Below are 17,377 nucleotides of genomic sequence, written 5' to 3' on the forward strand. Positions count from 1 at the left end.
CATTTGAAATTGAGGCATGGAAGCAGGTGCTTCAGCTTGTGTCGTCGGTTTTTTAGGCACAGTTCGTACCTTGGGCCTTAGAAACTTGGTAGTTTTAGAAAGAACTGAAGACGCGAAAGAATTTGTTGGTTGGTGTAGAGTACTGGTAGTGCGAAGAACTTCCTTGAAAGCTGTTGCCTGCTCAGCAGCTTTGGACTCATCCACTGCAGAGACATCCGCAAGATACTTAGTCAGAGAAGAGTCTCACAGCATACCGGACTGCGAATGGGTCTCAGTAGTGGCCTGCGAATCCACTGAAGCGGGCATCAGGGGCTGCGAAATCACCTCACTGAGGACCGGCAAACTGGCGCCTAGCTTAACGGAAGCATAGTCGGCAATTTTGGACCTGTGCGGTCTGTCTCTGTCTTTATCCTTATGTTTTTTTGGAAGATCGGTAGTTGGAAGGCTTACCGAAGCCATTTCGGAAAACAGAATTCGAGAGTGAAAATATTTAGCTACAATAAGGGCCAGACAACGTACAGTTCTGATGTTGAAAAAAAGCACAAAACCTACAGCGAGGGACGTTGTGGTCTAGGCCGTAACAGGGGACGCAGTAAGAATGGAAATCTCGGTGTGGTATTTGCTTTCCACAAGTGAGACAATTATTAACTTTTTCTGACATTGGTTAGAGCAAGAAAAAAGGATCCCCAATGGGGTACTTAGCTTTAGAAGACTTCAACTTCAATTTGGTAACGAAAACTCAGGTAGCAGCCGACCGGCACTTGTGCGAACTGCTTCTGCTTTGTGCTCCTCGACAAGAAAGACTGAAGTAATGGCATCGGCTGCCTGATTTTATACCACTGATGACCTGACGTTAGTCCCGGAGTGACAGCAACCAACGCAGAAATACTAAGTCTCTGGTATTCGGGCCGACTGAGGGCTACCCCTGGCAGGATAACCCAAGTTTGATGACTGCAACAGTGAAACAAGAACATCCATGTAAACTCAGATAAGGAATATACAAATTTACTCAATTAGTGTCTATCCCTTGTCTTTAGAGCTTAATGCACATATCTTCCAATGAGGCACCATACTATAAGGAAACATGGAAAGTCAAAACCAGGCATTGGTTGGAGGAAAATCTGGACAGTTGAGAGATATGATGCAGACTCCACACAGAAGGCACCCCAGCTGAGAATCGAACTGGAGAATCTTGAGCTATGAAGTGACGACTCTAACCATTGCACCACTACATAGCCCTCTCAAAGTATGCATCTCGTACTTTGCGCATCGGAGCCAAAGGCCTTAAACATTATGCCAAATGGGCTTTCATTCTCTGAGCTCAAGAAATGGGGAAACAGATCAAAGGAACAAAATATATGGACAAGCTCAGGATTACTGTGCTAAATGCATGCTCTAAATGAAACTAAATGCCAGAAACAGCTGGAACATAGGATCCAAGAAAGGTTATGATTCGAAGAAGCTAATTTTGTTCAGCAGTTTCAGATCCCAAGGCACCGGATCCGAGAACCACTCCACTCTCTCCAAGGAACCTGATATTGCCGGATCCTATGATTAGGATCCATGAAGTGAACTATCTGAGCAGAATGGATCAGAAGAAGGGGGTAGGACCCGAAAGTGTGTACATTTTTTTTTTTTAAGGCTAGGCATCAGAGGGCGATATTTGGCCCTAAAGCTAAATGTCAGAGTGCCACTGCCAGAAAACCACATATTTGTGAGGAAGAAACCTTAAAGAAAGAATGCAGCTGTCCGGACACTAAGTGGAGGTGTAGGGCTAAAAGCAATAACACAGTCAACAGTCAGATCCAAAGACTTCTAGAATTCGAAGATCTGCTAGTTCAGAAGCTTGAGATCCAAAGATGTCATATCCTAGAAGTGTCCAGTTTTCTGTGGACACCTGGCAGCTGCAGCACTGCCCGATACCTCGAGACTGCAGTATGCTCCAGTCAATGAGATACGAAAGCCTAGGAACCAATGACGAACAGCAGACCAGTGACAGAACATAATGGGATTGCACCTGTCAGATCCAAGGGAAAATTAGGGCCCAAAGGTAGCCCTAGGAGTTACAGATCTAAAGAATTGCATCAGAGATGCTCTTAAGTTGTTCAGCTTTTTTTTTTTTTTTACTGGGGTGTGAGCCCCAACCAAAGCAGTACTGCAGCTGAGCAGTCAGAGTCCCATCTGTGAGACAACTACAATGTAAGCAAGCCCAGTAGCAGTAAACACAGTCTGTCATTAGTTTCTTAATATGAAACTATTTTAAAGTCTAACCAATTTCCTCGCAGTGAGAATCAAGCACTGTGCCTTTTAATTGTGAGGTTAACACCTTAACCACCACCATACCTTTTACAGCATTTTACAAATTTAGAAAGTTGACAGAATAACAGGTATTGCAGTAGCATGAATTTTCTGAAGGATATGAAGCCTGAAACTCAAATGTGTCTCTATTTTCTGACTTCAACCCTTAATGATTTGCCAGAAAAAAATGTTATGAAAAATGGACCAAAGAACGCAAGTCAAACATCAGAGCACATTGCGAGAAACAGGACAGTTGAGCTGTGACTATATATATATATATATATATATATATATATATATATGCATCTCGTGACTTCCGAGATCAAGAAAATCACACGAAAAGGTATACTGTGAGTAGCTAGAGAACCAAAGACCAGAAACAAAAAAAAAAATAGTAATATTAGAAAAAGGGAGGAGAAAAAAAATCCATACCCCCTTCAAAGTAAAAATTAAGCACCATACAAAAAAAAGTTAGGTAACAGCAGAGAAACAGGAAAATAATGATCCCAGCCGCTAATGGCTTCGGAGGGAGGACAAAAAGATTAAAGATACACGAGAAAGCTTAAAATAGATAATTTTATGTGAATAAACCTAACAGCGTAAGATATGAAAGTCTCCATCTGACCATGATGGTGGCAAACGAGATCTGTTAGAGAGGTTGTAGTGTATTATGGGAGGAGGGAAGAGCTCGAGCTTAGGATCCAAAGTCTAGAAATAAGTGGCCAAGCTGGATCCAATGATCAGATCAGAGATCTATCAGTGAGGAAGAATGAAAAGGACAACATCAGATCTAATGTTTACTTACTGCCCCACAAGGAAACAAAAACAGTTCATGAGTGAACAATGACCTGCTACTCTGCAGTCATAATCAGTTTTCTTTAATAGCAAGCTACTGCCAGCATGCACTACTGAATGAATGAAACTAAATATTACTTTTATATTTACACCATTTATGAAGACGACACCTTCTCATTACATACAAATTAAAATGTCTTGCATAATCTTTTTCTCATACTGTTAAAAACTAAAGTAACATCAGAGCTCCAGAAAAATCTGCATGAATAAACATAGTCAACATGAAAGTCCAGAAGCAGCAGTAAGTGAAAAACATATACTATGTAAAAAAAAACACATCTTCCAGTACTTACCATCAATATCAGAAACAATTAGCATCTGAGGTTGGGACAAACCTTCTTGCAAGTTATAGAAATGAACCGTACTATCAAAAGTTACAAAACCTATTTTTGTTCTCGAGTCCCCAGGCAGTCTATAAGAAAGAGAAGCAATTAATATCATGTCATGCCATCATCATAAACATCCAAATAAATATATAAACGTTACTAACATTCTTGCATAAGCACAGTGAAACTGCATTTTAGCAGAATATACTTAAGGGGCGATACCCATTTTTCAAAAGGATCACAAGAAAACATCACCAGCTAATTATACAACCCTTAAAGTAAACATATCACATTATATACATAGTTCCTAACCTAAACAACTATAAACAATATGTTCTGAAAGATGCACAACAGAAAATCTGACAGATGATGTTTTTTAAGATACTTAACTTTACTGACAGTAAAGGACAGTTATGGAGTTAATTTATTTTCTATTTATTAACCAGGTAAATAAACTGGTCCAAATACCCTTTTTACCCATGACCCGAGCCCAGATGGGCAATAAAATGAAACCGTAATACAAGTAAAGACATGCAAAACAGATATTCATCTTGTAGTAAATAAAAAGAGTTTTGCACATTTACACAAACACAGCTATATTTCACACATACATACATACATACATATATATATATATATATATATATATATATATGTATGTATGTATGTATATACACACACACATATATATATATATATATATATATATATATATATATATATATGTGGGTCTGCTTCATAACATTGAAATTTCATAGCGTTGAATTTCATAACATTGACACCATAACACTGAAAACCCAGAACACTGAAAGTGTGCTTCATAACTTTGAAAACTACATTGCACAAGTAAATAAGATCCTCTCCATCTACACCATCACCTAAGTAACAAACACTTTCTACTACGTTTCTGCTGGGAGGCAAGCCTGTTAGGAAATTAACTTTTTTCCACTGTAGTGCGATCTTGGAGTTGGTATATTTAATTTACAGGGGTGTGTGGGGGGTGCAGGGGCGTAGTAGAAAGTGTGTTAGGTGTTGTTATAGGTGGAGAGGATGTTATTCACGGTTTACTATCGTTATTTCAAAAGGCAAAACATTTGCTGTTCGAAATAACGAAAAGTTAAACTGAAACCAAACATTTCGAGTGTACACAATGTCGCCCCAAATATAAACACATTTGAGTTGACATGGTCACCAAAAATGTGACGTGATAGCCGTATAGGAGCTGATGTAAATCAAACTCCTAATCGACATATGTTTTTTCGGGGGGGGGGGGCAAGCCCCCCTGCTACTAATATATTCCAACTCCCGAGATCCCACTACAGTGGGGATATGGATGAATGTCCAACCCCCAATGTACTGCAATCTCGTACATATAGTCAAACACACTTATGCAAAGCAAATGCACTACTGCATTCGCACAAGTGTGTTCGACTATCCATCTCACTTTTCATTTTGCGAACGACATTCTGATTTTCGGCAGCATAACTGCCGACAGCATGTCGTTCGCACAAATGATAGTAAACCATTATTTACATATGCATTGCAGTTTTCAATGTTATGAAGCACACTTTCAATGTTGAGTTTTCAACGTTTTGGGAGTTAGATGTTTTGGTCTCAAAGTTATGAAATTCAACATTATGAAATTTCAATGTTATAAAGTAGATCCATATACATACATACACACACATATATATATATATATATATATATATATATATATACATGCACACACACACACACACACATATATATATATATATATATATATATATATACATACACACACACAGACTGAGTGACATCCTAACATGTGCAGAAAATAACCATGCATGCACAATAACAAAGTATGAGAGGTGGCAACAAAGTGAAGGATGGCAGAATGGTCAGCCCTCATCAATGAAACACCAGCATGCAGTGTTCTTTTCGAGTTGCTCAGCCAGAACAGTTTTTAAAGTTGTTAGAGAGATGTTTCTTTACGTTCAACTGTGCGATTTGGCCCTGCCATTTGGAGCAGTCTTGAAAAGGGGTTTTCTCCAACTACCTTTCAAAGACTGCAATTTCAAAATGTAACAGGAGTAGGCTGAGAATTTTTTAAAGTAAATTGAGTCTTTAATGGAGAGTAGCCTTCTAAAAGAGAGGGGTAGTAGCCTTCATGTAATATTTAAAATGTTGGTGAACAAAAGTAAGTAGGTATGCCTTGCATTACCTGGGAGGCAATGGAATATTTGTAAAAGGTGGCAGTGATGAGTGGTGTTACTTGCCAGAGGGGCACATGTAAATATTTTGTTTACTGCAGTTTTAAGTTTTGCAATATTTTCTGATGAATGGAAGGTTAGGAAGGAAAGCAGTATTTAAATTCTGGGAGTAAACTAAAGTTATGTACTCACCATAATGACAAATCTCTTTTTTGGTTTCCATTAGCTGCCTGAATGTATCGCTTATGTTTACAAAGAAAATGGTTTACCACTGCCTACACCCCCAAAAGCTCACTCTACAAGATCTGAGGCTTTGTTGAAAGTCCTCTATTCCAGAGCACCTCCTAATGACGTCTGTGCTGCTACTACCCTGTCCAAGGTGCATACATTCATTTCACATTATAAATTGGACAAAGAATTCAGGTCAAGAGCAGCCTTTGGTTCACCTGTGCTCTAGAATATCCTTCCCTTACGACCATCTGGTTATTAGAGTACCTAGAGACTTTGCCCCATACGTTGAGGAATGGATGGGAAAAAACAGCATCAGAAACAAAAGTTATGTACTCACCATAGCAATCTGTGTTCTCTTTCAGTCCTTCTTCAACTTTTCACCCTCCTTCCCCCTTCCATGTATTAACTTTCCACCCTCCTTCCCCCTTCCATGTATTTAAAAGTATTTGGCATTATTAACTCCTGGCCTGCCCTGGCTGACTAAGCCTTTGTTCCTGGAGTTTTCTTATGACCATGTGTATCAGCTGATTTATTTACTTATATCCCAGACACAGTACACTTGCCTTTTCTTCATAAGGGCAAACCGATCTGAGGTAGTTGGTTCAATATAGAGAAATTATGGGTTAAAAGGAGGAGCCTGAACACCAGACAGAAAGCATGAAAGTAGCCAAAGTCAGATTCAGCACATATCGGAAGACCCATATGTTGAGAAATGGACGGAAAGCACAACATGAGATCATATTTTTAGCAACTGCAAGTCTACCAAGCAGGGGACAGAAGATGGGTTATACAACAGAGTTTCAGTTGAGAGAAGACCTTGTGGGTGATGGCGTCAGTATGGTAGGAGAAGGCAACAGAATGATCAAGTGCAAAACCAAGATATGTATATATTCAGTGACTAGGGGATTTGTACTGTTTTTGGTGTCAAATGTATTTGGTGGTATTTTTGTTAAGAGGAGCACTGAATTGCCTTTTTTAACACAGTTTACTAGAGTTTATTAGAGGTGGCCAGTGGCAGAGTTTTGTGAGGGATAGTTTTAACTGGCTTTAAAGATTACAACAGTGTCTACCTGCTTGTAGTAAGAGTAATGTTGGGGAGTACAAGCTTTATGGAGGAAAGTTCAAGCTAAACAAAAACAGCATGGAACAAAACAGAAACAAAACAAAACAGGTTCCAAAGGACAAACCACGGCAGTCCTTTTAAGATTAAGAACTTTCATTCTTTAATATTTTCACCATAGAACTGCCTCAGAATCTTTTTACAAAATATTTCCATACCATTTAAATACTCTCCAGGCTTTGCACCAAAAACACACCAACCAATCAACTACCATTCAAAGCACATCCATCCAATGAAATACAATATTTAAATAAGTTTCAAAAATCTCAAAAAAACTATTTCCTGGTGTTCAGGACCAATCATACACTAAAAACAAGTCAATCATAGGCCTTAATGGCTTTTTTTTTTTTACACCAATCAGAAAATAGAACCATTCATAGATTTTTACTGGCTTTTTTCCACCAATAAAAATCTGTTAAATCCATTGTCAAAAAGTGATGTTTCCAAAGGATGTCCCATCCAAATGCTATCCAGGCTCAATCCTGCTTAACTTCTAAAGTCAGACAAGATTGACAAGATTATGCACAACTGTTCCAAACTAATGATTCACTCCCAAAATAAAGCATTTTATTTTGATCATATCATTTAATCCTGGCAGTCTGCCATACTTGCCATCTACATTTGCAGCATTCCAAGCAAATCTTATAATCCTCTTCTAAACCATGGACTGCCACAGAGTCAATGACAAAGAATGTATACTTCCCTAAAACTTTCACAAAAAAAGCGTGTTTAGCCAATGTACTATTTTCATCGTGTTTTCAATGGCTAAATTATGTTCATAGATCCTAAGTTTAATGTTTTACCTATATAAAAACTTGAACACTAGTCGCATAAGGCCAAATAAACTACCCCAATGGAAGTGCAGTCAAACTTTTCTTAGCAGTAAAACCATGCTGTGAGCATTCAATGTAATACTTGAACTGTTTGCTATGTGGCAGCACTGTTTACATCTGCAGCTGAATGCGCCCGTCCTTCCCCCTACTAATGTATTGCCTGTCCGTGTAAACTTTTCTAAAATGGTTTTTATACTGTGTCTCTTTCTGTAAGTGAAAAATGGCTTCGAACCTAGTATCGGAGTCATGTCTCTGTTGCCCAGAATAAATTTCCAATTAGCTGTCAGAATGTTTTTTTATAATGTTCATATCCATAGATATAGGAAGGTAAAGGCAATCCTGAAATCAGTCTTGTTGTTATTCTGGACTATAGGCATAACTGAAGGATCTGTTGACAACTGAAGCTCTACTTTTAGAACCGGTCTTGACCTATCTATTCTGAGTAATTACACTTCTTGCTCAATTTTATTTAACCAATCACTGGTGTAACCTCATTCAAGAAAGTAACCCCTTAGAGTAACAAGTTCACTGACTAGTGGCGATGAATGTTTCAACAATCTTCCAAGTCTGACATGCGGACCCTTTGCAACACTTTTTTCATGTGCTGAGGGTGCAAACTGTGTTTATGTAAATACTGGTTGAAAAACTACCTTTACAGTAAATCTGGCTTTGACTGTATCCCTTTTCTTGTACAAGATCAGGGTCACAGTAACATAATTGACTTTCCAAAGCCACATTTAGTAAATTTCAAAAAACTTGTACACATGTTCAAGTCATTGAGAAGCAAATTAGAAATGCTGTTGAAGTGGCAGTAGCTAGTGGAATGAGGGGCTAATCCCAGCTGGAATCTCCTTGCCATGATGGGAATAACAAAATATTGAAGAGCCACACTCAAATTAGGCTCAGAAATCTCCAAATGCCTTGTACCACATGACAGTTGTGTTGTCTGTTAGAATCAACACCTGCCTGAATTCATCCTCTTCCAATCCATATGAAAATCAAATAGTCAATGTACTTTTTTTTTTTTTTTTTTTTTTTTTAATCAAACTGTTGAATAGCAGATGTTTTAACTTCTCGTTCCAAGTGCCATTACCAAATTTGCAAAGGCTGGTGCACCTTTGGCACCCATCGCAACTCCACTTTTTTGTTTATAAAGATTTCCATCAAACCAGAAAAACTAGTTCTCCAGTACCAGACATAATAAACATATGGTGTTTATAGTGTTCACATTTAAATTTGAGAACGATGACAAATATTCCGTTATGGCTTCTATTCCAACTTGTTGATCTATACATGTGTAAAGAGACGCAACATTCAAAGATACAAAATGCCAATCTGCAAACCATACCTGACCTTTCTTTAATAATCCAAATAAATGCCACAAGTCTCGAAGATAAACTCTGAGGACTGAACTACTGGGTTCAAAATATAATCTAGATGCCCTGAAATCTGTTCAGTCTTGTATTTCCATGCCGATACCACTGGTCTAAAAAGTAGATTCATAGCAACTTTGTGTACTTTGGAAATTCCAAATAATTTTGCCATTTGGCAACTCAACCTTCATATATTTATAAATACCACAATCCAAATCCCCACAAAGGAGGAGAAAGTTCATCCAAAATACTATCCATCATGGAAAAGCACTTAAACACTAATTTTATTAGTTTTTTTCATAACAATGAGTGTCAAATAAAGTACAGTTGTGTACCTACCATAAATGTAGATGTTCAAGTGTATTCACTGTTGCAGTCATTACTCTTGGGTTATCCTGCTGGCAGGCTATCCTCAGTCGGCCAGAATTCCAAAGTCTAGGTCCGGCGTCGGTTGCTGTCGCCTCTTTCCTGATGTCAGTGCGCCAGGGGTATAAAAGATGCAGCAGACGCCATTTTCTTCAGTTTTTCTTGCCCCAGATGTCAAGGTGCCCCAAATAGGTAGGCTGAAAAATATACCAATAAGAAATGCATGCACAAAAATAACATTTCCTTCATCTACAAGCAAATACACCAAAAAGATTGTATAGGATAGAGAAGTGCAGATAAGTCCCAGCAAAGAGAAGGGGGATGGTGGGTGGGTAACCTGAACTGCAACAGTGAATACACTTGAACATCTACATTTATGGTAGGTACACAACTGTACTATGTTCATCATGTTTCACTGTTGCAGTCATTACCCTTGGGTAGAATCCCAAAGCTGAGGATGGGTGGCTGGGCTAAATAGGATTAGGAGAGGCTAAGAGGCCCTACAGAACTGCAGTGGCGAAGCCTGCTCTGGACTTAGAGTAGAGAGGCAAGTGGTAGTGCTTTGTAAAGGTGTGCACTGAACTCCAAGTTGCAGTCTCTAAGATTTCTTTGGTTGGTTCCTCTGAGGAAGGCTGCTGAAGTGGCTGCTGCTCTGGTGGAATGAGGCCTAATGCCCCTTAGGCACTGATTTGCCATGTTGAAAATAGCAGAAACTGATGCAATGGCCTATCCATTTAGAAATAGTCTGTTTTGAGATAGCCTTACCTTGTGATCCTGTAGCATATGACACTAACACAGTTGCTCAGTCTTTCTGAAAGCTTTAGTTCTGTCCAAGTAGAAGCACAAATGCCTGTGTATGTCCAAAGAGTGCAAAATTTTCTCACCCTTGTTCTGAGTGCTTGTAACTCAGAGACTCGCCTTGCAGAGGTTATGGCTAGGAGCAGAGCTGTTTTCCAGGATAAGAATTTTATATCTGCTGTTGATGCTGGCTCGAAAGGAGGCAGTGAGAGTTTTTCCAAAACATAATTGAGGTCCCAGGCCGGAATTGGTGCTCCTTGGAGGCCTAATGTTTTTGGCCCCTCTGAGGTACTGCCTTATTAAAGGATGAGAAAAGATAGGTGGTTCCGTATTGTAATGTGCAGAAATGGCAGAGGCATGAATCTTAATTGATGAGAAAGAAAGGCCTTTGTTCGGCAACTCAGTTAGGTATTGTAAAATCTGAGGAATATTTGGTATAGACGTGTCAATGCCCTGTTCCGGGTTCCAAGCAAAGAATCTCTTCCATTTTTCTGCATAAGATTTTCTGGTACTGGGCCTCCTGGCCTCCAAGATAACATCCATAACAGCTTTTGAAAGAGGAGTGTTCTGAATGGCTACATTATCCACCATGCTGCCAGATTTAAGGTCCTGAGTTGGCTTTGCAGGATCCGATTGTTTTGTTGGGTCAGCAAGTGAGAAGTTTGAGGCAATATCCATGCTGGACCTTGAGACAAGCTCTTTAGGATTGGGTACCAGTGCTGGCGTGGCCAGTCTGGTGCAATCAGAATAATTTTTGGCTTCTCTTGTCTGACCTTTAGGAGTACTCTGGGAAGGAGAGGCAGTGGGGGAAAAGCATATACTGTTAGATTTTTCCAGCTGAATGATAGGGCGTCCACTTTCCATGCTTGCTTGTGGTAAATCCTTGTGCAAAATCTCTGCAATTGACAGTTGTGAGGGGAGGCAAATAGATCTATGTCTGGGCATCCCCATTTCCTTATTATCATGCTGAAGACTTGTGGATCCAGTTTCCATTTGTGGGGATTCATGAGGTTTCTGCTTAGTTCGTCTGCCAGAGTATTTGTTTTTCCTGGCAGGAATTGTGCTTGCAGGTGAACTTGAAAAGCCAATGCTGTGTCCCATAAGGTCATTGCTTGTCTGCAGAGGGGGTAGGAATGTGTACCTCCCTGCTTGTTTATGTACCACATGACCGTAGTGTCTGTCTATCAGAAACTGTCCTGGATGAAGCAAGTCCTTGAAAGCTGTCAGGGCATTTTGAACAGCTAGCATCTCTTTTTGATTGATGTAAAGATGCATCTGGTTTGCAAGCCATGTGCCCTGAATACATTTTCCTGCCATATGGGCCCCCCAGGCATAATCTGATGCATCCGTTGTCAGTGTCTGTCTGGGTGTGGGTAAACTGAATGGCAGACCCTTGTTGTGGTGACAGGCTTCTGCCAACCATCGAAACTCCTGTTGTAGGCAGGGAATGTGTGCAATTACTGTCTCCAGGCTGTGGCAATGCTGAGTCCAAACACTTTTCAGATACCATTGTAGTTTCCTCATATGCAGTCTGGCATATGGAATTAGTAGAATGCAGGATGCCATGAAACCCAAGGCCTGCAGGATTTTCCTTGCAGATAAGTGGGTTTTTGTTGCCAATTTCTTGAAGTAGTCAGCTGTTTTTGCTTGTCTGGCGTGAGATAAGTCATCTGGGCAGATGTATTTAAGCTTGTACCCAGGAATATTATCTCTTGAGCGGGCAGTAGTTTTGATTTATTTTCGTTTACTGTGTACCCTAGGCCAATTAGTAATCTTTTTACAAATGCCAGATGCTTTAGAAGAGTGTCTTTGTTCTCTGCTTGAATTAGGCAGTTGTCCAAGTACGGATATATTTGAATTCCTTTTTGCCTGCAAAACGCAATTACTGGTGCCAGGTATTTTGTAAATACCCTGGGCGCAGTAGATAAGCCAAAGGGCAGTGCAGAGAATTGGTAATGCATCGAGCCAGCCATGAATCTGAGGTATCTTCTGCAAGATTGTCTGACTGATTGAGACATGAAGGTATGCCTCTTTTAGGTCCAAAGTTACGAGCCAAGCCCTCTTGCCCAGCATGGGCAGTAGCTGCTGAAGAGTCAACATCTTGAATTTTGGAACTTCCAGAAACGTATTTAGTATAGACAGGTCCAGAATTGGTCTCCAGGTTTTGTCCTTCCTGGGTACTAGGAAAAGTCTGGAGTAAAATCCTTGCCCCTGCTCTTGTTGTGGTACTTGCTGAATGGCCCTCATGTCCATGAGGGTTGTAATTTGTTTTTGTGCCTCTGCCCATTGATTGTGTGGCAGGTCTGGCATGCCCTTTGACCTTGGTAGAGTGTGAAAATGGAACCTGTAGCCTTGGGACACTATGTTCAGGACCCATTTGTCTTGGGTAACCATTTGCCAATTTGATGAAAAAAGTGCTAGTTTTCCCCCTAAGGGGTCTGCCAAAAGAAAACTGCTTGGAACTGGTAGAGGAAAGTCATTGGGACTGTTTCCTGTAAGGTTGTGATTTGTCTTCTCCGCTTTTGGAGGTAGGAGCACCCCATTGTTTAGGCCTGTATGAGCCTTGGGGCTGAGATCTGCCTCTGGGACGCCTGTATCTGCCTCTTTGTGGTCTGTCTGAGACTGGAAAGGACCAATTTTTAGAAGGCCAGTTCCTGCTAAACCTGGGAGGCTGTACCTGTAAGAAATCCTTGACTGTCTGCATGAATTTTGCTTTATCCTCCATTTTTTTCAACACCTCTTCTGCTTTAGTACCAAACAAAGTATCATGCTGTAATGGTGCATCTAATAAATTTGCTTTAACCATGACCAGGCAGATTCTGTTCCTTTAACCAAGCATGCCTTCTAATAACAGAACCTGTAACAGCGGCCCTGCAAGAGGCCTCCAGTGAATCATAACCACATTGCAAAGTATGCTTTTCCACTTGTTCAGTTGCATGCAATAAATCCTGCAATTCCTTGTTCTCTGAACATTCAGTATTTGTCAACATTTTCTGTTTAAGTAGTGACATTAAATATTGCTGATATTTAAGCATATGAAATTGACAATTTAAAGCCCTTACAGCCAGGGTGTCAGAAGTGTAAACTTTTCCCTCCCATCTGTCTAGAGCCCAAGAATCCCTTATCAGAGGGGGCAGGGTTTTTTGCAGTGGAAGCTTTAACCCCCTTGGGACCCTGAGATATAGTTTCTGGGTCAGCAGCGGGGTTTTTATATAGGAATTTATGAGAATCTGGGACCCTGTAGTATCTGCCTGGCTTAGCAAGTGCAGGGGGTAAAGAGTCAGGGGACAGTCCGGACTCTGAAAATACATCTACAATGTCTAGAACAGATGGAATAGCAAGGGGTGTCTGTGCTGAGGAAGAAGCAGAAAGTCTCTGAGCCTTTTCTTAGATTCAGAATAATCATGGCTCTCCCAGTGGAAATGCTCCCACATAGTATGCAATGTTTCCCCAAAAGAATAGTCCTCAGGAGGAGAGGCTGAAGGAATGGATTCTCCAGCATCAGAAACCTCATAGGGAAGCATGGAGTAATCCTGTTCAGAAGAGGAATCAGAGGAAATAGATACCCGATCAGAAGAATCATACTCTGTCTCTTGCCTAGGTCTCTTATCAGGAGGGGGATGGGAGCCCCTGATCAAAGTAATTAGGTCTTCGGCCATTTTGAGCATCTGTTTTTTAGGCATGGAAGTATGAATAGGAGAATGCTGTACTTGTTTCTTTCTCTTTAGAGCTGCTTTAGTCTTTGAAGCTGAAAATGGCTTAACATATAGTTGTGTAGGTCTGAAGACAACCTCAGAAGCCGAAGCCTGCTCAGCGGCTGCGGGCCCATCTGAGGGAGTGATTTCTGAGTGTCCAATACCTTGAGTTTCCAGAGGCCCAGTCAGCTCCATGTGGGAGACTGTAGCGGCCTGTGGCTCTGAGGTAGTGGGCGCCAGGGGCTGCGAAAGCGATTCACTGAGAACCGGCGACTGGCCTAGAAGCGGCTTCGTCATAGGTTTTGAACCTCTGATGCCTATCCTTGTCTTTGTGGTTTTTGTAAACTCCGGTTGTCGGCTGCTCCAATGGCATTATATAATTAAATCTTCGGCCAAAGTAATGAAATGCAAAATCAAATCGACGCTTGATAGTGCGTTGGTTAAATCTAGCACAAAACCGACAGCTAGCAACGTTGTGATCAGGGCCTAGGCAAGAGTGAAAATCCTTATGAGGTATTTGTTTCCCACAAGAAATACAATTGTTAACTTTTTCTGACATCGGTCTGGAGCAAGAAAAATGTTTCCCCAACGGGGTACTTAGCTTTAATGATGACTTTGGTTCTGAAATTCAGATTTGAAAATCTTAGGAGTTGGTCGACCGGCACATGCGAACTGCTTTTGCTTCGGGCACCGCGCGGCAAGAAAGACTGGAGAAAATGGCGTTGGCTGCACCTTTTATACCCCTGGCGCACTGACGTCAGGGAAGAGGCGACAGCAACCGACGCCGGACCTAGACTTTGGAATTCTGGCCGAATGAGGATAGCCTGCCAGCAGGATAACCCAATAGTAATGATTGCAACAGTGAAACACTCGAACATCAACTGTTCCATTGTTTCTTTATATTTACTGCTGTCCATGATCACTAAAGTCTCACCTTTATCCACTCTCATAATATGAATGTCTCTATTTAATGACAATTCAATTAGGGCTTTTCTCTCAGAACCACTCAAATTGTATATCCTGGATTTGTTGCCCACTTTGTTCCTTAAATCAGACTCAACTTACTCTTGAAAAACTTGTAACATGTTGTGTAAAACTGGAGTGCAAGTACTTTTATGTGGTTTCCTCAAGTCTTCTTGATACTGTGGAATATCATGTAAGATGCTACTTAAATTTAGCTCAAGTACAATCCAAAATCAACAATGGTATCGGTCAGACTTGCAGACTGTGTGGGAATAAAAGACCGTCTTTTTGCTAGTACTTTAAAATGCTCCGGACACAATGTTGCTAAACTAAGATTCAAGACCACTAGACCTCTGAGGACTCCTCCTAAGAAGAGGGGCCCTGTACAGGGGTAGCTTGCAGCTTTGGTGCTCGCTGCCAGGGCGTGGAAGAAGGTGGCAGCTCTGGGTAAGCAGGAGTCTGGGAATATAACTCCAACACAGAAGGAGCCAGCTGATCACCTGCAGAGGCCAAGGTTCTCTCCATAACCTGGAAGGCAGGCCCCCCCAAAGAGGGATGGGAGGCCAGAACAGAGGACAACCTCAGAGCAGAGATCACATCCCGCCCTGAGAGACCCACCTCCAAAGCAGGAGCAGAGGGAGATCCCACAGCTGCAATAGGTCCCAGAGTTAAGGATGGCCCTAAATAAAAAGCTGGGGCCGATCCGAAACCCTCGAGACCTGACAGCGGATCTACTGCTCCAGGAATCTGCCGGTTTCAAAGGAACTAAAGAAGTCAGGACAGATCCTGGCACCGAAGTCGGAGGGGCTGTCGGCACCAGAGCAGCTGGAACTAGAGAGATCGGAGCAGGAAGTTCTAAGCCACCCGAGGAGGTTAGAGGAAGAAGATTTGTTGGAGTCCTGGGACAAAACGCCCCAACTCCAGAAGGCAGAGGGATCTGGGAGGAAACAGACTCCTGGCCACTAGGAGCTGATCCACCAATCTCACTACTGCCACTTCAGTAAGACTCCTGCAAGAAAGGACAGATAACCCAGAGGGAGATACTGGTCTTTCCAAAAAAGGACTGAGAAGCTGCCCCATAAAGGGGTTGATAGAAGGTGAATACTTTGTCCTGAGTAAGAAAATCATTTCTGATTTTGGCACAGAGGGGGTGGGGGTCTGCTGTGGTGCAGTAGGCGAGATTGACACTGATCAGGAAGCTAAAGAAGTCGGTGCCAACGAGACTGGCGCTGAGAATTGTGGTGCTGTAGTAGTAACCAGTGCAGAGGAGGTTGTCTTTTCTGACAGTCTCGGAACCTTGGCCTTCGGTTCCGTGGATGTGGAGGGTTCAGAAGGTTTATGTTTCTTTGCCAGTGGTGTTGAAGGAGAAGTCGGCACCAAATTGCTTTTCTTTGATCTCTGGTCAGATTTAGGAGGAGGAGGAGGAGGAGGAGCAGTCTTGGATAAGGGTTCTTCGAAAGACTTGAGTAAACCTTTCAAAATCCATTTTTACACTCAACCAAGGGCCCGTTACTAAAGGCCTGGCAGATGGAACATTCTTTGTCCAAATGAGCTGCACCCAGACAATAAACACAGAAGAGTGCCCATCCAAACTGGTAATCTTCCATCCGCAATCCTGGTACTATCTAAATCCTGTAGTGCCTTTTGGTTTATCAGACATGTTGACAAGGAAAGGCAGGAGTCAACTGGCAGGAACACTCACACAAACATACACACGAAAGGAAAGGACAGGACAGGACAAACTACAGACTACGGTAGAAAGAAATACCAAGGATTGCCAAGAGAAAGAAAATACCAACAATGGTAAAAGAGAGAGCTACCTGAAGAGGTTAAAAAAAAAAGGAGGGGAGGCTACCAATAATGGCAGAGTTCCAGGAGGTACGGAGAAAAAGCACTCACTCAACCAGAAAAAGGTGGGTAGAGCCTAATATAAAAGAAATACAAGTACATAAAAGTAGAAAGGAGATGAGAAAAAAATATGAAAAATTAGGAAATTTCACTTAGCTGTGAGAGGACCAGCTGACGAATCTGGAGAAAGAGAGGCAAATGAGATCTGAGGTAAAATGGAGAGGGGTATTGTGGGTAGAGACTTAGCTCGAGAGTTTTTGGTTGGCGCGAGCTGATTAACGGCTGAACCGGTTCAGAGGATCAGCACAGAGTACCCAAAGGTCAAGGATGAATGAAGACTGAAAACATCAGATGAGCAGTTTCACCAAAGTTTAGCAAGTTCATTGCCAACTGTCTCAAATGCTCTGAACAGGTCTACAAATATGCTTGCTGTAATATGGCCTTCGTTAATATTACTATAGCTAGTCTGTGGTAGC

The 17,377-nt window shown here is 41.4% G+C and overlaps 1 protein-coding gene across 5 annotated transcripts in view; it reads right to left on the reverse strand.

The window, feature by feature from the left end:
* LOC122793381 (protein transport protein Sec24B-like) overlaps positions 1-17,377 on the reverse strand; it is a 2,932,722-nt gene that overhangs the window by 1,557,302 nt on the left and 1,358,043 nt on the right. For all 5 annotated transcript variants that reach the window (XM_044061340.1, XM_044061338.1, XM_044061337.1 and 2 more), the window contains one exon: positions 3,447-3,565. In XM_044061340.1, the coding sequence (XP_043917275.1) occupies positions 3,447-3,565 (119 nt within the window). The remainder of the gene's footprint in view (positions 1-3,446; positions 3,566-17,377) is intronic.

Source organism: Protopterus annectens, chromosome 2.part0 (genome assembly GCF_019279795.1).
Source record: "Protopterus annectens isolate FY-2018-M chromosome 2.part0, PAN1.0, whole genome shotgun sequence".
Classification (NCBI taxonomy): Eukaryota; Metazoa; Chordata; order Ceratodontiformes; family Protopteridae; genus Protopterus; species Protopterus annectens.